At 57.5% G+C, this 23,706-nt stretch overlaps 1 protein-coding gene across 1 annotated transcript in view; it reads left to right on the forward strand.

Moving 5' to 3' along the window:
* Positions 1 to 23,314, forward strand: part of NDRG1 (N-myc downstream regulated 1) — a 41,756-nt gene extending 18,442 nt beyond the window's left edge. The window contains exons 4-16 of the mRNA XM_080646442.1: positions 4,212 to 4,317; positions 6,574 to 6,694; positions 7,191 to 7,253; positions 8,221 to 8,281; positions 9,512 to 9,598; positions 12,266 to 12,322; positions 13,894 to 13,997; positions 15,340 to 15,396; positions 16,191 to 16,242; positions 17,981 to 18,028; positions 18,934 to 18,969; positions 19,534 to 19,585; positions 21,426 to 23,314. Of these exons, the coding sequence (XP_080502568.1) occupies positions 4,212 to 4,317; positions 6,574 to 6,694; positions 7,191 to 7,253; positions 8,221 to 8,281; positions 9,512 to 9,598; positions 12,266 to 12,322; positions 13,894 to 13,997; positions 15,340 to 15,396; positions 16,191 to 16,242; positions 17,981 to 18,028; positions 18,934 to 18,969; positions 19,534 to 19,585; positions 21,426 to 21,637 (1,056 nt within the window). The 3' untranslated portion in view covers positions 21,638 to 23,314. The remainder of the gene's footprint in view (positions 1 to 4,211; positions 4,318 to 6,573; positions 6,695 to 7,190; positions 7,254 to 8,220; positions 8,282 to 9,511; positions 9,599 to 12,265; positions 12,323 to 13,893; positions 13,998 to 15,339; positions 15,397 to 16,190; positions 16,243 to 17,980; positions 18,029 to 18,933; positions 18,970 to 19,533; positions 19,586 to 21,425) is intronic.
* The last annotated feature ends 392 nt before the right edge of the window (positions 23,315 to 23,706 follow it).

Consider the following 23,706-nt stretch of genomic DNA (forward strand, 5'->3'; position numbering starts at 1 on the left):
CCGTTCTCTCACCGGGAAGGGCCCAGCTGGGCCTGAGGGCTAGATTTCAGCTCACCTCTCCTCTTCCTATCAAAACCCCTCTGCCCAGGCAGGCCACCTGCATGGAACTTGGATGGACTAACGCTCACCCTCTGAGGGGGAGCTGGTGTGGAACTCGAGTCCAGACGCCCTCATGGGGACCTGCTTACATCTATTCCTTGAGTAGCTTCTCACGGCCCCTGGAGACGCCCCATCTGGCCCGTTCCTTGGGAGTCAAGTTTAAGGAGTCAGAGTGGCCGCACTGTGTGTGTCTGAAAGCAGCCAGCGTTACTTCTTGGAAAATATTTGGTGCCGACTCAGGCGGCCTCATTCTTGCTTCCCCAAAGTAGTGAAGGATGGGAATGCACATGACTCAAAATAGACAGTATATCCCTGACCGGTTTGGCTCAGTGGATAGAGCATCGGCCTGTGGATTGAAAGGTCCCAGGTTCGATTCTGGTCAAGGGCATGTACCTGGGTTGCGGCCACATCCCCAGTAGGAGGTGTGCAGGAGGCAGCTGATCGATGTTTCTCTCTCATCGATGTTTCTAACTCTCTATCCCGCTCTCCTCCTCTCTGTAAAAAATCAATAAAATATATTAAAAAAAAAAAAAAAGGAATAGACAGCAGAGCCCGCAGCCCAGCGGCAGGGACCCCGCGGGAGGGTCCGCGCCCAGTGGCTGGGTGGCCTGTCTCAGGAACCACCAGAGCAGATGGCCTCTCGCCTTATCTCTCCCGGCTGACATCACCGTGGGGTGGGCTGTTGGTTTTGGCCTGGGTGACGTTTTAAGGCAAATCGCTGGGTGCCCGGGCACGTGAGTTCTGCCGGTTGCTCCCAGGACCCTGCCTTGGCCCCTGGGAGAGGCTCTGGAGCCGTGGGAGTGCGGGCACGGGTGGGCTGCTGGCCAGGGATGCTGTGATCTGGTTTTGCGGAGACGGCCTGGCATCAGGTTCTGGGCAGCTGTGTTTGCAAATGTGATGAGGGGAGTCGGTGGGAGTATTTTGGGTTCCGGCTTATTTTCTTGGGCCGGAATTCTGGAATCCAAGCATCCCCGAGCTGGCAGGTGCTTCGTGATTCCGCCCCTCCCCCCCCCCCCCCCCCCCGCTCTGCTCCAGGTGGGGAGGCTTTGTGGAAGGCTCCCAAGAGGAGGGAGGGAGCGAGTGAATATTTGCATCCGACTCCTTGTCTCAGGCCTTCCCTGCCAGGCGGGAGATGCCAGACCCGTTTGGAGAAACTTGCCAAGAGGTTCTGTCGAGCTAGTCCTCCATCTCGGCCCATCTGACTCCTGAATCTGTAATACACATGGGAGCCGTTGTAGCTGGTGTCTGCGCCCCAGAAACCAGGCTGACCTCTCTTCCTGCATCGACTCATGTAATCCGTAACCACCCTTCACGGGAGGAATTATGGCTGTCTTCATGTGATAGCTGAAGAGCGAGGCCCAGAGAGGGCTTAAGGGATTTGCTTGGTGTCACTGTGCCATGAGAGAGATGATGAAATCAGACTCGGTCTCGGTGTCCGGAGCCAAAGTCCCTGAAACCGATGGGGGGAGGGGCGGCAGCACGGAGAACAGCATCCATCATTCTTCCCATGGCAGCTTCTCATTCCTTCCACCTGGACCTCTCTATTCTGATGGTCTGCTTTGATTGGGTTTCCATGGCATCTGTTGGCCACTCACCGGGGGCCCTGCTGGCAGGGAGCGCAGTTCCCCTCGGGGCCTGCGGTGGAGGGAGCGAGTGGAGGGGCTGGCAGGAGGGCGGCGGCAGTGTCCGCTGAGGTCTGGCTCCTGCTCTGGACGGCCCTGCTGGCGGAACTGGGCCAGGGGGACACCCGATCCTTGTTGGGGGCCCGGGTGGGGTGGGGAGGCCGATGTCTTTCCCTTCCCGTGGAAGCAGATCAGCTCCCAGGGAAAAGGGCAGCGGTGACCTTTTCCTAATTCCTCGCTTTCCACACAGTCGCTGCTTGTTCTTCTGCCCCCTGACTGAAGCAGGCAGGAGTCAGAGGCTTGGGCAACCTCAACCCACCCTTTCCTGCCCCCCCTCCCTCCCCCGCAGCCCCACTTCCTAGGAAGTCGCTGGGACTTAGAACAAACCCAGTGACAGATGGGGGTGGCGCTCCTCTGGGTCAAGGCAAAGGCAGGCTGCGCCCCCTCCGCCCTGCCCCGCAGGTGTCCTGTGTCCTGTGTCGGGCACACCTGTGGCACGTTCGGCAGGCTGGGCCAGAGGCAGGTTTGGGGAGGAGTGGAGGGTAGGTCTCTATCCTATGTGCCCGTGTACCCCAGGGCGTGCCGGGGATACTGCTTCACGGGGACACTGGGAGACACAGAGCCATCCACAGCCCCATCCTGGGGGACCTGACTAGGCGCGTCCCTCTCGAGGCAGTCCCAGTGCACGGGACTCATTAAAGGTCCCGGTCTTCACGGGGCGCCCGGCACAGTGTGTGAAACAGACATCAAAGGCCCAGCCTCTGCCTGGCCGGCGTGGCTCAGTGGTTGAGCGTCGGCCTATGAACCAGGAGGTCACGGTTCGATTCCCGGTCAGGGCACATACCCGGGATGTGGGCTCTATCGATCCCCTGTGTGCGACGCATAGGAGGCAACCGATCCATGACTCTCATCATTGATGTTTCTATTTCTCTCTCCCTCTCCCTTCCTCTGTGAAATCAATAAAAAAATATATATTTTAAAGGCACAGGCTCTGGACTTGGGTGGTCGCAGGTTCAGATCCTGCTGCACCATCCAGCTGTGTGACCTTGGGAAAGTTGCTTGCCCTCTCTGATCTCCTGGGGACAGTCAATACCAAATAGATCCAGAGCACCTGCTGTGAGCATGCGGCTGTGCCAGGCCCGAGGGTTTAACTGAGCAGGCGGGGCAGCCCAGCCTCTCGGACAGAGTCGCTTCTGGCTCCACAGCTGTATAAAGTCAAGGCCTCCCAAGAGATGAGTCAACATCTGTTACTCACCCCCACCCCCGGGGGCTGCCAGGGACAGACATCCTTGATGCCAGCCTGGGCTGGGCGTCCCGTACCTGCCACCAAGGTGGTGCCCAGGCCACCACGTACTGAGAATGCCCTTCCCGCCAGCCCCTGAGCTCACCTTCTCTGCTCAGGAACCTGGGGGGTAGGAGTGGGGAGTGGCTCGTTGTCCTGTTACAGGTGCTGACCCGGGGCTCAGGGCTGGGGGAGGGTGCGCTTGGGTTTGAACCCTGGTGACCCAGGCTGGTGGGGGCGCTGCCTGGCCAGGCCTATTTTTAGAGGGCGCCCTGGGGGTCAGCTGGGGAGACAATGGAGAGTGTGGCCCCCACAATGGACCATTGTTCCTGCAGCAGCTTCAGGGCCCAGCTGGGCTGGCAGATGACCCAGGCCCCCCCTGGGGCTGGGCTGTCTGGGTTTTTCCAATGTTTCCACAGCAGGAGCGCAGGGCTGGGCACGGAGGGGATGCGAGGGGGGTCCGGGCATAGGGCAGGCTCCGCGCTCGGTGGCCCAGGAGCACCCCTGGGCCGGGAGCTGGGGTTCCCCATGCTGTGTCCTGTTTACCTCCATCAACATCAGGTCGTAAGCACGCAGGCTTCACCTGCCACACTTGGAGGCTCCGTTATGGCCCATTTCCCAAAGGCAAGGGCTGCGAGGAGAGGCGCCCCCGTTACCAGCGTCAGGCCTGCCTGCCTGGGGGCCGCACAGGGGGGCCCAGTGAGCCCCATCACTCTGCCTGGGACTTGAAAGGTAGTGGGTTCTTGTTAAAAACAGAGATGATGCCCTTTCCAGCTCTGGAGGGGAAGCCTGGAATTGGGGTTAATGCCTTCATTTTCCCTCCCTCCCCTCCCTCCCTCCCTCCCTCCCTCCCTCCCTCCCTCCCTCCCCCATGTCCCTCAGACGGACAGCCATGGCTTTCACAGGATGGGAGCCTACCTGGTCCCCTCAGCCCAGCCCCGCGGCCCCTGGCGGGTTAAACCTCTTGCTCTCCATCGGCTTCTGCCCCTCCCCCTCCCTCCCTGACCTTGGCCAGGGCTCTCTGGGCCTCGCTTTGCCGCCCAAAGCCCAGTGCCCTCCTGACCAGAGGCAAGGCCCTGGGCGCATCCTCAGAAGCTGTGTTCTAGGCCAGGACGCTGGTGTCCCGTCAGGTTTAAGCCACGCCGGCCTGCACGCCCCCTCCCCCCCCCTCCCCCGTGACAGCCCCTCCGCCTGCTGTCTTTCCCCAGGAGCAGGACATCGAGACTCTGCATGGCTCCATCCACGTCACGCTGTGCGGGACCCCCAAGGGAAGCCGGCCCGTCATCCTCACGTACCACGACATTGGCATGAACCGTACGTTCCGGGCCCTCGTGTTGCTGGTGGGCCTGCTCCCGCCCAGGTGGGGGAGGGAGACGAGGAAGGGCCGGTGGCAGGGAGCCCGGCTGCCTTTCTCTTGCTGGGCCTTCCCGGAGCCGTTCTGGGAAGAACTCTTGCCACAGGCTAGAAGATTCTAGAATGCAGTGCACAGAGGCATGGCGTTGTCTGCGTGCCAGGAGCTGCTGGGAACTCAGGGAGCCCCCCACTGTCTGTCTGTGTGACAGTGACCTCTTTTAAGGAAGGTGTACAATGGTTTTCAGTGTTTGAAGAGTTGTGCAACCATCATCACAATCCATTTATGCACATTATTACTCCAAAAAAAAAAGAAAAATCCTGTTGTCTTACCTATCACCCCCGATTTCCAACATCCCCAGCCCCTGGCCACCACTGTCTACTTTCTGTCTGGAAGGATCTGCCCGTCCTGGACATTTTAGAGCAATGGAGTCACACAACACGTGGTCTCCCGTGACCGGCTCCTTGCATGCTGTTTTCACGGCTCGCCCACACGTAGCACATGTCAGGACGTTTTGTCTTTTGCCGAGTAATCTTCCATTGCACGGAGAGACCACATTTGTTGCCCATTCTTCAGTCAGTGGACATCATTGCTTCCGTGTCTTGGCCCTTCTGAATAAATACCGCAGCTGTGACTGTTCAGACTGAATTTCCAAGATGTTACCCATCTGGGCTCCCCATTTTCCACAGATGGGACTGGAAATGACGCAGAATAGAGCTGCTTGGTGTTAAGATGACGCCCATGGAGGGGAGACGGCCTGTGATGGTTCAGAAGGCACTTGCAGGCCGCCCTGGCCCAGTGATCTCTGTAAACTTGCACGTTGCAAGCTGAACACATGCTCCATTTTTGATTGACAGACTGCCTAGTTTACCTTCCCCCCTACAGTTTTTAATGCCCTTGAGGCTGGAGATGAAGTCAGTCCCTGAAAACCATTTATTTTCTCCACCCTCACGTCCCTTACCTCACTTCTTCCCGTGTGTCCCCTGTGTCCATTATGTATCAGATGCCTTGCTAGGTACTTTGATGGAGGTCACCTCCGTTCCCTGGAGCCCGGTGAGGGAATGGAACTGCATGTGGTGTGAGCCTTCAGAGAGGCTCAGTGGTAGAGTAAGCCAACTGCTGGAGCAGAAGACCCGGAACTTCTGTGGCTTCAAACCATATATGATATTTCTCCCGCATTTAACAACTCGGTGGGGGCATTTGGTGTGGCCCCTTCCACGTGGTGATTCGGGGACCCAGGCTCCTTCTGGCTGTGGCTCTGCCATCCCCCGGAGCCTCAAGAGGCTTCTGCTGGCTCCTCTACATCTGGCAGGTAGATGACAGAAGAGAGAGAAACCTAGAGGATTGGGGAGCAGGTGTTAGGAGGAAACAGCAAGCATCACATGCTATTGGCCAGAACCCAATCACGTGACTGCCTCTAATTACAAGGGAGGCTGGGAAATGTAGTCCAGCTGTGTGCCCGGGAAGAAAAGCTGGCCATCTTTGCTTCAGACTCTCATCCACAGTCATATAAGAGGGGAGGGCTGTGCTTTATCTCCTATGCTCCTCCGTGTTTGAAAAGCTCCCGTGCCCTGGCCAGTGACCCCGATGTGAGAGTTTAGGAAACGCAGGGAGAAAGAGCATGCCAGCCCTAACCGGTTTGGCTCAGTGGATAGAGCGTCAGCCTGCGGACTGAAAGGTCCCAGGTTCGATTCCGGTCAAGGGCATGTACCTTGGTTGCGGGCACATCCCTAGTAGGAGGTGTGCAGGAGGCAGCTAATCAATGTTTCTCCCTCATCGATGTTTCTCTCTCGTCAATGTTTCTAACTCTCTATCCCTCTCCCTTCCTCTCTGTAAAAAATCAATAAAATATATTAAAAAAAAAAAAAAAGCATGCCAGTGGAGTAACCCCACTCCTGTTGCAGCCACGATGATTCATGAGTGACAGGGAAAGAAGCAGGAGGCCCCTCCTGGGGTTAACCTGGAAGGCCCTCCACCAGGTGGTACAGTACAGTTTATGGGCCATCTCCACCTCCACACGCACTGCCTTCCCACGGCCTATTGTTGCCTTTTATCGCCACAGGAAAGTGGGACAGGGGAACAAAAGATGGGCGTCCTTGCTGTGAGTCCGTCTCCTTCTGCTGAATAGGAGGGCAGCAAACAAAAATGCACGCGCTTTGCAGGGAGCAAGCCAGCTCATGCCATCCTCACCCCCTCTCCTGTCTCCCCGCCCCATGCAGACAAAACCTGCTACAACCCCCTCTTCAACTCTGAGGACATGCAGGAGATCACCCAGCACTTCGCCGTCTGCCACGTGGACGCCCCTGGCCAGCAGGACGGCGCCGCATCCTTCCCCGTGGGGTGAGCGGGGAGCCTCGTGCCCCAGGAGGGGGAAGGAAAGCCTCGCAGGGTGGAAGCAGGTGGTGCGGGAGGCCTAGGCTGGCTTTTCATTTTTTTATTGCGGTAAAATGGACTCTTCTGTGAAGCCAAGTCTCTTTATATAATCTTTATATGGGGGGAGAGCATAGCAACCTCATCGCGTTGTCGCAAGGATTAAACGAGTTTACAAAGCTCACCCAATGCTTGGGGTGGGGCCTGGCACACAGGAAGCAATCATAAAGGGTTACTTTACAGAGGAAGATGCAGAATGAGGGATGGAGACATTCTTGTTCATCAGAAAAGGCCGTGTACCCTGAGGGGTGTTTGCAGTGAGGGCCACAGGGGGGCGCTATGGGGCGTCGGCACACCTGGGCCAGGTTGCCCCATGGTCCCTCCCCTTCCAGCCTGTTCCTGTTGACATTGTTAATTTGCTTGGGATCCGGGCTCTCGCTAACTCCTCTGTGTGGCTTCTCCCAAGGTACATGTACCCGTCCATGGACCAGCTGGCCGAGATGCTGCCTGGAGTCCTGCACCAGTTTGGGTAAGAGTGAGGGATCTGCCCCGCCCCCCACTTCCCCCTCCCCAGGCCTGCAGGAGGGCGGCTTTCCGCATCTGCTTTTCCTTTAGCCTCTATCTGGACTGACCCCTGACACAGGCTGCAGTTGAAATATATTTTTATTGATTTCAGAGAGGAAGGGAGAGGGAGAGAGAGATAGAAACATCAATGATGAGAGAATCATGAGTTGCCTCCTGCACGCCCCACACTGGGGATCGAGCCTGCAACCTGGGCATGTGCCCCGACTGGGAATCGAACCATGACCTCCTGTTCATAGGTCGATGCTCAACCCCTGAGCCACGCCAGCTCGGAAGAAATGCACTTGGCTCCCTGTCCTCACTGATTTCCACTTCCTCTTTATTCCCACTGCTTCCTGCGAGTGGGGCTTTTCTCCTTGAGTGATGACATCACCTGATGACAGGCACCCACCCCATCCTTTCCTGCTTTCTCTTCTTTCATTGCTTTCTCTTTCCATGGAACGTTCTGGAACGTTCTGGGTTGCCTGAGCCCTCAACCCCTCTCTCTCCAGGCCCTTCTTCCGCCAATGCTCATTTCCTTCTTACCTGAGCCTTTGGTGTGATGATGGCACTCAGACTTCTTGCCTGGTTTATTGTCATGCCCAGTGGTCGAATCCAAAATAAAGCTTAGGAGCGGGAAGAAGCGGTCATGGTCTTCCCGTAAATGCCGGGCAGTCAGGAGAGAAGGGAGGAAATGGGATAAGTTTCTCAAGGTCACGGCCTTCTGTTAGTCCCTAAAACGTGATGCATTTCAGGTCTGGAGGGCCCAGCAGGGCAGCGGTCCCCACTGCTGCTAGCCTTCCTCAGTGACAACCAGGACAGACCCTGGGGGAGACGAGATTCCCCGGGGACAGGGCGTGGGGGAGGCCGTGGGGGTGCTCAGGGCTCCTGGCACTCACATCTTCTGTGACATCAGCTTTAATTTCTGCTTCCAGGGTGAAGAGCGTCATTGGCATGGGGACTGGGGCTGGCGCCTACATTCTCACTCGATTTGCTGTGAGTTCTTGGGCATTTCTAAAAAATTATGTTTTAAATAAAATTAATTCCAGGCGAAGGAAGAAAATTGGACAAGCATCAAAAATCCCCAAATGGCAAAAGAAATGACCCATCATTCCATTTCCCAAGGGAGAGCCACAGCTTAGCTTGTGTGGTCCAGGGTTGTGCATGCGTGTGTGGTGTGTTTGCATGTGTGCGTGTGCGTGTGTGTGTGTGCGTGTGTGCGCGTGCTTTCCTTTTTCCTGCACTGACCTGCCATCCTAGTCGTATTCTCCCATCATCAGCTTTGCTCACTTAGCAGCCGGCTGTGGCAGGTCCCCTATGCGCCTCCGCTACTTCCTTGGTAGCTTTTGGAGTCAGGGGCCTCTGGGCTCCTGACCAGCTCTAACCTAGAACCAGAGATACCGTGCTAACATGACAGTTGTCGCTTAACGTTACTGCGGCCCAAGTCAGGGCTCCTGGGCCTTTGTATCCTCTCCAAACAGTTGTTTGAAAATGCAGTGATGCTCAATTTTTCGCAACCGTGTGTATTCTGACTGCTGCTTGCTGGGATGGGCCGAGGTGAGGAATGCTCCCATGATGCAAAGTGGCCTGGCTCTCCAGGCACCGAGCAGATAAAACAAGGTCTAAACCAGCCACGGGCAAACTACGGCCCGCGGGCCGGATCCGGCTGTTCTATCCGGTTCTCTTGCTCTCCCCTCCGCTCCTTTACTTTGAATTTATATTAGTTCACACAAACACTCCATCCATGCTTTTGTTCCGGCCCTCCGGTCCAGTTTAAGAACCCATTGTGGCCCTCGAGTCAAAAAGTTTGCCCACCCCTGGAAACTCTTCCATCTATCTGTCTGTTATCTTTCTCTCTCTCTCCCTCCCTCTCTCATCTATCTATCTGATATACGCAGTATATATTCTTCCAGATGTAGTAGAACTCTTTCTGATTTCTAAAGAGCCTTTATGTGCCTGGATTATCCGGTTGGTGGTGTGATACACCCATTTCACAGCTAGGACAGCTGAGGGGCAGCGACTGGTCCACTCCCTCAGGGACCCAACCCAGCGTCCCCTGAGCCGGAACCTCCGTTTCGCACGGGACGGGGGCTGGAGACAGAGAGCAGCAACCTGCTCTGTGGCCACGCGAGCCCTCTCCCATCCCGCTCCCCCTCTGGTTCGACGTGTGAAGTTCGCGGGGTCTCAGGTGGCCGGGCTGTCTCTCACCTCGTGTCTGAATTGCAGCTGAACAACCCCGAGATGGTGGAGGGCCTGGTGCTCATCAATGTGAACCCCTGTGCCGAGGGCTGGATGGACTGGGCGGCCTCCAAGGTGAGCCTGGGCCGGGCTGGTGGGGTCCCGAAATGCAGGGGTGGGTGCCCTCACCCCGGCCCCGAGGACCGTAGCACTGAGACCCCTCCTAGTGGCACCCTTTCCTGCTACTCCCCACCCCAGCCAGGAGAGCCGTTTCCTCTGCTGTGCTTAGGACAGTGCGTGACCCCATACATTTGCCCTCGGGCACCCGTGGGACAGTGCGGGCTAAGCCAGCAGGGTCAGGGCCATCAGGGTCAGGGTCCCCGAGCCGGCGTGGACCAGCATCGTCTGGGTAGGAGTCTTTGCTGGGGACCGAGCATCGGCTGGGCGTTTCTCAAGATGCTGAGAATAGAAAGATGAACAAGACCATTGCCTCTAAGCCCACCTATTACCAAGGAGAAGGAAATAGGCATTTGGTACTGACCCTAGGCCACTCAGTTTGACGACAATAATAATGAGCCAGCATGTAGCAGGGGTGGGGAACGTCCGGCCCGCCGGCCCTATCAGGCCCCGGAAATCATTTGGTCGGGCCCTGCCAAGGCATCAGGGGTGAGTTAATTCAATGTTGGACCCTGTATAGCAGGCTAGTTTTTAAGTTAATAATGTTGTATGGCCTGTGAATGATGCTATGCATATCCAGATGGCCCTGGGCAGGAAAAGGGCCCCACCCCTGCATGGTTACCAGGTGCTAGCTCTGCTCCCTGTTGCTGTGTGTGCGTGGCCTGTTGAATCCTCCCGGGATTGTCATGCCATTCACAGAGGGGGGAACTGAGGCTCCCAGGGTGTAAGGAGGCTGTGCAGGAAGAGAACTGGCTGACTGTAGAGCCCTGGGCCTCCCGCCGGCCCCGTCCAGCCCCCCCCCCACCCCTGCCGCCAGGGCTGTGCTCACGGCTCTCAGGCAGCAGGTGTCCAAGGCCCACCCCCACCCCAGTGCCGCCGGGCTGGGCACGTCCCTTCCTGGACACGGGGGGCCCTCATTGTCTCAGGAAGCTCTGCTCTGGCTGGTGGCCTAGGGTTCCTTGTTTATTTAAAAATGATGATTGTTGTTTTTATAAAAGCGCCCGTATTTGCCAAAGAGATGGGGAAACCGTTCTAATTGAAACAGGACAGAGCCTTTTAAGCAGGGGTGATCCTGGCATCTCATTTTGAAAGTGTATTTCTGCCAAGGTTGGGGTGGCCATCCGGGATAGGAAGATTAAAGGGGTCGTGCGCCTCCCCCTCCTCCCACCGCATCCTGGCCAGCCAGCCTGGTAACTGCATTTCTCCCTGGAGCACTGGGCTAGAAGGCGGGAGTGACTCCGGCCTGCGTGACATTTGGGAGCGGAACACACTCCCTGTTTTTTATTTCATTTTCTAGCAAAGGAAGTGACATTCCACTCAGCCAGTTTGGCTCCTGGGTAGCTGCTCTGAGCCAGACGTGGAGGGCTGGGGACATCAGCCATTGGCTGCATGCAGCCTGAGGAATGTTAGTGGGGTTTTAATATCTGCACCGTATCCTTCCTTTTCGGCCCCGGCCCTGGAGAAACAAGACCTACATCAGAGGTCCACTGTATGTCAGGCTCTGGGGTCAGATCCTGGGACATGTGGCCGCTCCCACAATCCTCATCGTGACCGGCTCTTTGAAGTTCCCGGCAGCCCCAGCTACCGAGGGGCAGGCTGAGGTCCAGGGGCTTTGAGCTGCCTGGGCCCACAGTGGGATCCTGGCAGTCAGCACATATTATGGAGCTGCTGCCTGTGGAGCACTTAGGGAGCCCCTGCTGTTTGCCTAGCATTTATGGAGCTCCCATTGTATATCTGGCATTTATGGAACTCCTTCTGTTTGCCTAGCATTTATGGATCTCCTGCTGTGTGCGTGCCTAGTATTTATGGATCTCCTGCTGTTTGCCTAGCATTTATGGATCTCCTGCTGTGTGCCTAGCATTTATGGATCTCCTGCTGTGTGCCTAGTATTTATGGATCTCCTGCTGTGTGCGTGCCTAGTATTTATGGATCTCCTGCTGTTTGCCTAGCATTTATGGATCTCCTGCTGTGTGCCTAGCATTTATGGATCTCCTGCTGTGTGCCCAGCATTTATGGATCTCCTGCTGTGTGCCTAGCATTTATGGATCTCCTGCCGTGTGCCTAGCATTTATGGATCACCTGCTGTATACATGGCATTTATGGAGCTCCCACTGTATGTCTAGCATTTATGGAGCTCCTCCTGTGTACCTAGCCTAGCACTGTTGTTAGAGAGAGAGAGAGAGAGAGAGAGAAAGAGAAAGAAGGTCACTCATTTCTCTGGTAACCGCAGTATATTCGGAGAGAGGAAAGTGGCTTAGGGACAATGTAGAGGAGGAGCCCAGCAGATCTGAGGTACGGACTCGGCGAGAGAACAAATGCATGGGGTCCTTCCTGCTGACGACTGGTGTGCCCCGGCGCAGGGAAAGCTGGGAGCAGGCTGGATCCATTGCACACAGCTGTGCGTGCACCTGCTGTGCCTGGGCTCCCAGAATAGCGATGGGTGGAGAGCCAGGCCCTGCCTTCCAGAGGCTGCAAGTCTGGAAGGCAACCAGAGGCTGTGGCCGAGTTCCCATCCCTGGGGCATCCTCAGACCCGAGCGCTGGGAAGCCCAAGGGCCTGGGGTTGGACTGACCTCATCTTGCCTCTGCGAATGCCTTCTTCCTAAGCCGCCTGTGTCCTCCCCAGATCTCCGGATGGACCCAGGCCCTGCCGGACATGGTGGTGTCCCATCTCTTTGGGAAGGTGAGTGGGGGGGCCTGGACTTGGTCAGTCCCTCCAGGTTCTTTGGGCTGATCTTTTCTTTGAACAGCCAGTTGGCCTCTTGGTCGCTTAAATGCTTGTGGGCGGGTTTGACCACAGCGCGGCTTGTCGTCTGCTCCCTTCCTCCCGCTCGGGCTCGGGTCGCCGCTGATCGCATCAGGCCGTTTGGTGAGACCTGCAGCGTCTGCCGTTGCGCACGTGGGAACCAGAGCCAGTTCCGAATGCGTTTGTCCAGCGTCACATTCAGAAAGGGACTAGGGAGCGGGAGGCCGAGGCCTGCCTCGAGGCTCCGCTGGCCCTGCAGGAATCGAGTGTCCCTTCCGGCACCTTCCCCCTGCGTGAGCTGGTCTTGTTTTGCCGGCGTGCAGATCTTCACCGTTAAGAAACAATCCTTGGGCCAAAACTGGTTTGGCTCAGTGGATAGAGCGTCGGCCTGCGGACTGAAGGGTCCCGGGTTCGATTCCGGTCAAGGGCACGTAACTTGGTTGCGGGCACATCCCCAGTGGGAGGTGTGCAGGAGGCGGCTGATCGATGTTTCTCTCTCATCGATGTTTCTAGCTCTCTATCCCTCTTCCTTCCTCTCTGTAAAAAATCAATAAAATATATTTAAAAAAAAAAGAAAGAAATGCACACTGCCTATTAAAAAAAAAAAAAAAAAGAAACAATCCTTGGGAATAGTTGCATTGATGGCTCCGGTTTCCAAAGGCCTTTCCAAAGTGTACAGCCTCCGTCAGATCCACAACCTGGAGACGTGGGTGATATTAACTCCTTTTTTCCCAGAGCACCGAGGCTCAGAGGTTAAGGCACTTTTCCCAAGACAGGGCAGCGATGCCGTGTGAGGAAGGAAGCAGTTTTCTTCTCCGTTTAAGGTTCTTTGGGCTCACCTACTCACCAGGCAGACACGAGACGCATTAGCAAGAGAAAATGGTCGGATTTAACTACAGACCTTGGTACGGGAACCGCACGTATGAGAGAGTCAGAGACGGAAGGGGAAATGGAGGTGCAGTTGACGCTCTGAGCTCAGGATGAGGCGGTGCACTTTGGGGCTCCGGAGGGAGAGCACGCGTTCGGTTGTTAGTCAGGGGACCTGCCACACCTTCGGAAAGGCCATTTCTGGTGGCGACTCTTGCCGTGGGCCAGGCGAGGGGTGGGAATTCCTATAGACAGCTAAGCAGGGGGAGCGGGCGTTTCTTTCGAGCCTCCAGGATCTTGGTTGGCTCAAAATAACTTGCACCCCACCGAGGCACATCTTGGGGTGGCTTGTTCTGAACCCCGGTAGAGTCCAGCTCCAAGGCCAGGAGGACTGACTTCACGTCCGAACTCCAAGCGCTGAGCCTGGAGGGGGGGCGCGCTTTGCGCTGAGCCTGGAGGGGGGGCGCGCTTTGCCCGTCTGACCGCAGCCTGCATGTGGCTGTGGCGGCCACTGCCCTGATGCTTCCCGGGCCCCAGGCAGCATCGCCTTCACCTGGTGCCCGAGTCACCGGGAGGACGGCGAGGATGGGGACCCGCCCCTGACCGCGGGGCCGTGGAGGACCGTTCTCCTCTCATTGCAGGAGGAAATGCAGAACAACGTGGAGGTGGTGCACACCTACCGCCAGCACATCATTAACGACATGAACCCCGGCAACCTGCACCTATTCATCAACGCCTACAACAGGTACGGGGTGCCGCGGCCCCGCACGGCCATTCCTGCCCAGCTCCTTCCGTAGGGGGTTGTAGTCACCGTAGGAGAGGCAGCCCCTGAATTTGAGCAAACACATCAACAGGATGGGGTGCCCTTAGCCAGGTGTCTCCTGGAGTGCTGAGCGCTTGGCCAGGAGCTGGGCTACCACTCCAGACCCGGGGGTGCCAACATGAGTGGGACCCAGTCACACCCTCAGGGTTGGGAGTATGTGCCTGCGCCCATGGTGACCCTAGGAAAGGACAGGTGTGGGAACAGGTGTGAGGACAGGTGTGAAGACAGGTGTGAGGAGAGCTGTGAGGACAGGTGTGGGGACAGGTGTGAGGACAGGTGTGAGGACAGATGTGAGGAGAGCTGTGAGGACAGGTGTGGGGACAGGTGTGGGGACAGGTGTGAGGACAGGTGTGGGGACAGGTGCAGGGACAGGTGCGGGGACAGGTGTGGGGACAGGTGCGGGGACAGGTGCGGGGACAGGTGTGGGAACAGGTGTGGGGACAGGTGTGGGGACAGGTGTGAGGACAGGTGGGACAGGTGTGGGAACAGGTGTTGGGACAGGTGTGGAAAAAGGTGCGGGGACAGGTGCGGGGACAGTGTGGGAACAGGTGTGGGGACAGGTGTGGGGACAGGTGTGAGGACAGGTGGGACAGGTGCGGGAACAGGTGCAGGGACAGGTGCGGGGACAGGTGCGGGGACAGTGTGGGGACAGGTGTGGGGACAGGTGTGGGGACAGGTGTGGAAACAGGTGTGAGGATAGGTGTGAGGACAGGTGTGGGGACAGGTGTGAGGACAGGTGTGGGGACAGGTGTGGGGACAGGTGTGAGGACAGGTGCGGGGACAGGTGTGGGGAGAGCTGGGAGAGAAGCAAAGCACTGGGGATGGGAGGAAGCCCGGAGGCTGCTGGGAGGGGGTGAGTCATTCCCAGGATGAGTGATGCCTGCACACAGCCTCTGGCAAGGACATAGGCCTCTTATCTGTAACTGGGTGCCTGTCGGGAGCTCCACTCGAGGCGGGGGCAGCTCGGGGCCACGGGGGCGAGCCCGAAGTTCTGGAATCTCAGGGAGTCGCTCAGCCTGCCGAGCCAGCGCTACCCGGCTCCCCCAGAGGGGCCAGAAGTGAGCTCACGGGCTCTGTCTCCACCCTCCCGTTACTAACGTGACTTCGTGGCATGCACGGTGCCCCTGAGGACGTCCAGCGTCCGGGGCCGGAGCAGAATGGCCGCTGGCAGGACCTCCCGGCTTTGCTCAGTGGGAGGGGCTTCCTGGGTGGATGGGGGAGGCCTGCTGATGTGATTAATGGTGCTTCCGTCCGTCCTCCGTAGCCGGCGGGACCTGGAGATTGAGCGGCCGATGCCGGGCGTGCCCACCGTCACCCTGCAGTGAGTTGCTTTCTTCCCCATCTCTGTCTGGTTTGCTCGGCGCCCAGGTGCCCACACGGCCTTCTTTCCGAGTTTGGCAGGACTGCCCTGTGCCAGGACGTCTCCATCAGTGAGACCAGGCTGTGTCCCCCCCAGGGCTGGGCACGCCCCGTCTCACTCTTCTCCCTGTGCAGGGGCTCAGCTCCCCGGCGGCCCTGAGACCCCCAGGGTGGAGCTTGGAGCTCAGAGAAGAAGTGCTGACCGCACTTTGGACAGAGTTTATTAAGCACCTACTTTACGTTGAATACTGTGCCTGCCTTGCCTCACAGCGCCTGGGGGTGAAGGGGGCCCGGGACCCACCCTAAAGTGCCCTCTTAAACCAGGGGGAGAACACGGTCTCGGGAACCAGCAGCTGTGTCCCGCTGAAAGTGACCGTCATTTTTTGGTTCCTTGAGTGAGCCGTAGTATCGCACACCTGGACTCGGCACCTGCCATTTCCTCGCCAGCTTCGTCCTTGGTGTCTCTGAGCTTGATTGCTGACCACGTCCCACCCAGCCTTCCTGGAGGAGGGGGTGTTTAAAATATAAGAACATCAGAGCATGGAAATTCTCTGGTGAAATTCATACTAAAATGTCAATGACTTACCGATGGATGTTCTTCTAAGAACAAAGCAGAGGATGGAGGGAGGAGGGAGGAACATGAGCAAAGGGCACGGGAGGAAACCAAATAATGTTGTTAGGACCTTGGCAGGCCTGGGCGTGTGCGGGTCTTTTAATGAACCGCGTGTCAACTCGCCCTCTTCTCCCTGCCCCCAGGTGTCCGGTGTTGCTGGTGGTTGGGGACAGTTCTCCCGCCGTGGATGCTGTGGTACGTAGACACCACCCGCTGGTTTTTGTGCGAAATTCAGCATCCACATCCTCCCCATCTCTTTCCTTTCCTCCGCCCGTCCGGGCAGGTGACATCTTCTCATTGCCACGCTGGCCTTGGGCAGAGGCCCAGCCACCCGCCTCTCTCCCTGGTGACCGTCAGCCTGGGTGCTTGGCAGTGGGCCCTCCGTCTCCCCTCCCAGCGCCCCTCCTCTGCCCATCTGCCTCCTGTTGGCTTGTTTCTATGAGCGTGTTTTCCACTTGGCTTCCTGGCCAAGATGCTTTCCTCCCATTTGGGAGACCTGGCTGGTGCCTGATTGTCTGATGATGATTTACTGTCTGTTCACACACTTCTCCGGGGGGCTGGGTACGGTGAGAGGTCAGAGGAGAGGATGCCTCCAGGGGGCTCCAGGGTCTGTGGGCTGCAGCCTGTCGCCTTTGGGATCTGACCTTGACCTCACACCTGTCCCCACACCTGTCCTCACATCTGTCCTCACGGTTTCCCGGCTCCGTTCACCCTTCCATTCCCACCGGGGGCTGCAGAGCAGGCTCCGCCCTGGGTCCCGTCATAGACACCATGGCTTTGCTGGCATCGCCCCACGGTTAGAAGCATCCACAGAGATGTACTGGTCACATCCCGGGGAGAAGGTTCTACCGCAGGCGCTTGGAACGTTACAGGACGCAGCTGGCCTCTGCCCCGCGCTGGAGGCACTGTTAGGAGGGTCAGGACACGGAAGGGAGAAAGCAGCTTGGTGCAGGGCGTCGCGTGTGAAGAATGGTGTTTGGGGCTGGGGTGTCCGACCTCTAGACTCACCGGCCTCAGTGGCTGAGGAAGGCCACTCATTTAGTGAATATTTCTAGAGCACCTTCTACATACTGGGGTGTCTTCCTAACCACCCCTCAACTATAGCAGCCTCCTTTTATTGATGCGGAGACTGAGGCTCCAAGAAGTAACTTGTCACACAGCCAGTGATGGCAGGGCTGGAATTGAAAGCCATATCTGTTTATTTTACATATTTATATACATACATATATCTATCTATATCTATATATCTATATCTATATCTATTTATCTATCTATCTATCTATCTATCTATCTATCTATGTAATTTCAGAGAGGAAGGGAGAAGGACAGAGATAGAAATACCAATGATGAGAGAGAATCATTGATCGGCTGCCTGCCTCCTGCATGCCCCACGCTGGGAATCGAGCTCACAACCCGGGCATGTGCCCTGACTAGGAATCGAACTGTGACCTCCTGGTTCATAGGTCCACGCTCAACCACTGAGCCACGCCAGCCGGGCAAAAGCCACACCTGTTTAATCTCAAAGCCTGTGTTCTTTCTTCTGTGCCTGAGGGAACACTGGAGTCCCTGAGGATGGTGGCGGAGGGGAGGGTGGCGGAGGGGATGGGGGGTGGGCGGGGGGAGGGCGGGAAGAAGGTGGTGACTTGGGCTCCAGTAGAAAATTAACAGATTCGCCGAAACCGGCTTGGCTCAGTGGATAGAGTGTCGGCCTGCGGACTGAAGGGTCCCGGGTTCGATTCCGGTCAAGGGCATGTACCTTGGTTGCGGGCACATCCCCAGTGGGAGGTGTGCAGGAGGCAGCTGATCGATGTTTCTCTCTCATCAATGTTTCTAGCTCTCTATCCCTCTCCCTTCCTCTCTGTAAAATATCAATAAAATATATTTAAAAAAAAAAAAGAAAATTAACAGATCTCTCCTCCCTCTCCTTGTCCAGGTGGAGTGCAACTCAAAACTGGACCCAACCAAGACCACCCTCCTCAAGGTACAGGGGCCGTGAGGAGGGTTGGCATGCGCCCTTCCAAACCCCTGGGTTTTCTGCAAAAATTGAGTTGTGCCTGGTGTAGGCAAAGCTGGCGGTCAGACAATGATAGAAATGGTGACTTACGTCTGTTCACACACTTCTCCTGGGGGCTGGCGGGTACGGTGAGAGGTCAGGAGAGGATCCCTCCACGGGGCTCCAGGCGCTGTGGGCTGCAGCCTGTCGCCCTTGGGATCTGACCTTGACCGTGAGCTATAGGGTGGCCCGGCGTCACCCGCTGTCACTGACTCCTTCCGGCCCGTTTCCCTCAAAGCCATCCTTGCGCTGCTGCTGAGGGCTCCTGGGCCAGGCCCGTTTCCATGCCCCCCCCACCCCCAGGGAAATGCCACCCGTGGCTGGAGTGGCTTTCATAAGTGCCGAGGGCTTTGGGTTTGGTGATTTGGTAGCCACTTGGGGATTGGGCACCTTTCCCCAGGGCGGCCCATCGGGAGCCCCGTGAGGCCGAGGTCTCGAGCCTGGCAGTCTCTTCCTGGGCCGGGGGTGGGGGGGCGGTCTGGGCAGGGCACACGTGCCAGGGCCTCCGCCAGCTTTGCCAGCTACGCCTGGCCCAGCTCTGCCTCTCAGGTGGGACAGGGCCTCCCCGGGTTCTCGGGGAGCAGAGTAAAATGGTCGATGGGCATATCAGAAGGTACAAGTCATGGGCCAAGAATGACAATGCCAGGGCCCATAGAAGTAAAAGCAGCTTTGCTGGGTGGGGCTGGGTGTTTGCCACCTGTAATGTGCCAGCCCCCTCAGCAGGACAGGCGGCGGGCAGGGCGGCGGGCAGGGCGGTGCCACTTGGAGCCGGTTCGCAGAGGGAGGATGGGCTCGGCTTGGGTGATGGCACTGACCAGCCTCCTCTCCCCCAGATGGCGGACTGTGGCGGCCTCCCGCAGATCTCCCAGGTGAGTCCCACCTGCCGCCGCCCTCGGGTGGAGGCTGTGCCTCTGAGACCTGTCACTGCTCCCCCCTCCCCCCGCCCATGACCTCTGATGACGCACGTTACCGTTGATACACAGCGCTTGAACGTGAGGACTCACTGACCTCCCAGAAACCCCTGTGGAGGGGATGACAGGGGCCCCGGGGTGAGGCATTCGTCCAGCGGACAACCGTGGGCCGGGGTCTAGGTCCGCCCGACTCGGCGACCACAGGTGTCCACGTGCTGCTAGGAGCGTCCCTGTGTGGAAGGGACCAGCTCTTTGATTCACGGGGCCCCGCGGAGACCTCCCTGGCCCTCCGCAGCCCCGCGAATTCGACTTTTCCTCCCTCGTCAGAGCTAATTTCGGTCCCTACACTGACCCCCGACCCCTTCCTTTACTGTGTGGGATCATTGCAGGGACCGAAATAAGCTGGGCCTTCTCTCTTGGGCCCAGGTCTCTCCCGAAGGTGACCACGGCCACCGCTCATGTGGCCAGTCGTAACCCGGACCCCCGGGCACTGACCCGCCTGTCCCCTCTTTTCTCTCGCAGCCAGCCAAGCTCGCGGAGGCCTTCAAGTACTTCGTGCAGGGCATGGGCTACAGTAAGTCTGGCACTGCCCAGCGGGTGCTGGGCCAGGGACGGGTGGGAGCTGGGAATGCGATGCCCTGACCCGGGTTCGGATGAGAGTTCTGTGACGTCCTGGCCAGCGGCACGGCTCTTTGCACACGGGCGGGTCGGGGGAGAGAGAGGTGCAGGGAGCGGGGAGCTGGGCCGTCGCCCTGGCACCAAGGTGCCCATTCTCCCTGCAGGCTGGAGCAGACGTTGTCTCACACCAGGGGGTGTTTTTAGCTTTAGGTGAAGGCCAGCCTTCTAGGCACCAAGAAGACAACCAGCAGTGAGACCATGGACATCTCTTTAATTCTGATTACTGCTTTCGGAAGAGACTTTCTGTTGTCGTGACGATGGGGGTGATGAGGATGTTGCTGCTGATGGTCATGAAGGATTATGAATGAATCCTTCATTTTTTTATTTATTTTTTCTCATGGAACCATCCCCATAATCCCACAAGATACTCTTATTCTCGTTTTACAAGTGACAAAGCGGAGGCAAGGGGCAGAGCAGGGATCTGTGAAAGTTCTTTAAAAAGTACAAAGCTCCAAAAAACAGAAACATACGACTCTAAAGCGCTGAGTCAGTGGGTGGTCAGGTTGCTAATAGTTAGGACCGAGCGTGTCTTTGCTAAAACATTAGATTTGGGCCCTCGCCGGTTTGGCTCAGTGGATGGAGCGTTGGCCCTCAAAGGGTCCGGGGTCCAATTCCGGTAAAGGGCACCTACCTCTGTTGCAGGCTCCATCCTGGACCTGTTCGATTGATGCGTCTCTCTCACATCCATGTTTCTCCCTCTCTGTCACTCCCCCTCCCTTCCACAATCTTTAAAAAAAAAAAATCAATGGAAAAATATCCTCGGGGGAGGATTAACAACAGCCAAAATCCCATTACATTTGGGGGTTGACGGGTACATAGTGGGTGATCCAAGAACGGCTGCTTCCTGTGTCATGTTAACGTGTATTCATCAGACACATGCAGTCCTTGTTGGAAAGGCAGCCCAGGACCCAGACAGACAAGGCCAAGGCCCAACGCCCCACCGGGTGGCCCTGCGGCTGGTGCTCTGAGGTGCATGCGCTGCGGCCGTGGTCCGAGGGGGCGTCTCTGGCTCTCCTGCCCACTGCCCCGGTTATAACCCACGTGCCCACCTGAACAGGGACGTCTTTGTACGTCTGATGCCGTTCACTCTTTCTCTGAGACTTCAGCTGTTTGCTCGTTTAAAATAGCCACGGGGCGTCTGACCACAGTCCCAAGGCGGGCCTCAGCCACGTGTGGTGTCTGTGACGCTGAGAGCGGATGGACGAGCTGACTTCTAGGCTGTGGGTGGGGTCCGTGTCCCCAGGTGCCCTCTGCCAACGGAGATCAGCTGCCCGCGGGCCTGAGCCCTCTCCCCGGGGGAAAGCGCGGGCAAGGGCAGTGGGAAGAGAGCCGCCCTGCTTACCTTGCAGGGTGCAAGCCGCGGCTCCTTTGCCTGGGCCTCTGCTGGGCTCGGATTTTTGCTCTGAAAGTGTAATCTGGCCCTGGCCGGTTTGGCTCGGTGGATTGAGCGTCGGCCTGCAGACTGAAGGGTTCCAGGTTTGGTTCCAGTCAAGGGCACATGCCCAGGTTGTGGGCTTGATCCCCAGTAGGGGGCGTGCAGGAGGCAGCTGGTCAGTGATTTTCTCTCATCATTGATGCTTCTCTCTCTCCCACTCCCTTCCTCTCTGAAATCAATAAAAACATATAGAAAAAAAAAAAAAGATGCTCGGCCAGGTGGGCACAGAGGAGGCCCCGAGGCTGGCGTGTGGCTGCTCCTGGCATCTTCCCACCCTAATGGCTCTCTCCTCTCTCCCCAGTGCCCTCTGCCAGCATGACCCGCCTGATGCGGTCCCGCACGGCCTCCGGCTCCAGCGTCACGTCCCTGGAGGGGTCCCGCAGCCGCTCCCACACCAGCGAGGGCACCCGCAGCCGCTCCCACACCAGCGAGGGCGCCCGCCTGGACATCACCCCCAACTCCGGTGCCACCGGGAACAACGCGGGGCCCAAGTCCATGGAGGTGTCCTGCTAGGCGGCCTGCGCGTACCGCCGCCCCCTGGACTGTGGGACCACAGTAGCTGCCCCTCCTCCGCCCCTCCCCACCCCCTGCCTGCCACGCCGCACGCAACTCGGTATTAACCCCAAGCTTGTTTTGTACGAGGGAGCTCTGGCCATGACTTTAGATGGGATTTGTCCAGGGCGCCCCCTCCAGGGCTGGGCGGGGTGGACCAAAGGAACGTAAGCATCTCAGAGTCCCGTGTGCATTGACCAGTGGCCTGGTGGCCGCTGGCTTCCCCCGCCTCCGAGATGCCAAACCGCCCTGAGCAAGAAACACAGCAGGAAACGGGTCCTAATCCAGGCCTAGGCTGACCGACCGACGGGGCATCCGGGCTCCCAGGGGAGTTTGGGGGAAGTCAGTCCACCTGCTTCTGTTTCCTGTACCCCTAAAGACAAGCCCACCCAGTTTCTGGAAACAAACCCTCCCCTGGTTTGGGGAGGAGGGAGCAGCGAGCCCCGGGGTGGCTGGTATAAGCGAAACAGGCAGTGGGGACAAGAGGCGGAACTTCCGGGGAGGCTCAGAGAGTTTGGAAAAGCAAATCTACGTAGCTCACTTGAAATCGATGTTTAGAGTTTGTGTATACATACACTTTGCAATGCCGACGCGCACAGGCCTGCTTTCCTGGCTTTTTTTTTTGTTAAATGAACACAAAGGCGGGGACCGATCCTTCTGGCTTTGCTGCAACAACAACAAAAAAAACCCGTCGACAAGTGCTTAGCATCATGGATTTAAAGCTTTGGCTCTGCTCTCTCCTCCTCCTCCTCCTCCTCAGCCCCTGCTTCCCACCCCCAAGACGTGAGCGAATGGTTATTTCCTTCATGGGGTAGAGACTCTCAATACAGGGGTGCTCTCCTGGAGATGGAGGGGACATTCCCAACGGGTGTTCCCCGGCTGCCAGGAATCTCCATGCTGCGGGGCGGGGCAGGGCGGGGGTGGGGTTTGGGTACCAGATATAAATAACAGAGTCCTTGTGGTTGGGATGGAATCCAGGGTGCTTGTGATTTCTGTGGATCTCGTCCTGGTTTCCAGAGACCTTCTGTGATCGAGTTCCATCTTGGTTGAATCTGAGCTTGACAGCCCAACCTTTCTGACCTGGTTACATTCCTGGATCTTCAAACAGACCTGCTGGCTTTTGTATGGGGTGGGGACTCGGGGTGGGGGGGTGGGGAGCAGATGCAAGGGTTCTGGAATGTGTATCCCCTGAGACGTCCTTCCCTCTCCTGCCTCCCGCTCCTCCCTGCGCCCCTAACCTCCTCTCTCTGAATGGGGCGGCACCCCTGACATGTTTGGGTCAAGCTCCCGTACCACTGCCTTTCAGTCTTCATCCCGGCTAACCATGCATCTGCTAGGGAGTTGGATCAGAGGGAATGGGACGTTGTGAATCGGCTGCTGGGACCCCGTGGTCTGCGGGACCCTGGAGTTGGTGGAAGGGAGTAATCAGGCCCTGCAGGCAGCGTGAGGGGTCATGAATGATTCCATCCACCTGCTGCCTTCTGTGGGAGGCTTCCCCTGACCTCGAGCAGAGGGTCAGGGGTTAGGGCAGGAGTGGCTGGATCCAGACGGACAACTGCTGTGTACACATCTCTCCAGAGGAGTTTCTTAACGAGATATTTGTATTTATTTCCAGACCAATAAATTTGTAACTTTGCAGTGGGGTGTCCTTTTTCTCTGCCAGAGAGCGTGCGTGCGTGCGTGCGTGCGGCGTGGTTTAAGGGCACTTTCCTTCCCTGGGCCCCGGCCACAGCTCCCTCACCTTTGGCTTCATAGAGCATCGCTGCCCAATAAAAATGCAACGTGAGCTTCCCATTTTCTTTTTTCGATTGAAAAATTTTTTTTCCTAATTTCAGAGAGAAAGGGAGAGGGAGAGAGAGAGAAACATCCATGATGAGAGAGAATCATGGATCGGCTGCCTCCTGCACACCCCCCACTGGGGATCACGCCCGCAACCGGGCATGCGCCCCTGACCGGGAATCGAACTGTGACCTCCCGGTTCCTAGGCTGACCCTCAACCACTGCGCTACGCCGGCCAGGCAGCGTCCCCT

Source organism: Plecotus auritus, assembly GCF_963455305.1.
Source record: "Plecotus auritus genome assembly, chromosome: 11".
In the NCBI taxonomy this organism is placed as follows: Eukaryota; Metazoa; Chordata; class Mammalia; order Chiroptera; family Vespertilionidae; genus Plecotus; species Plecotus auritus.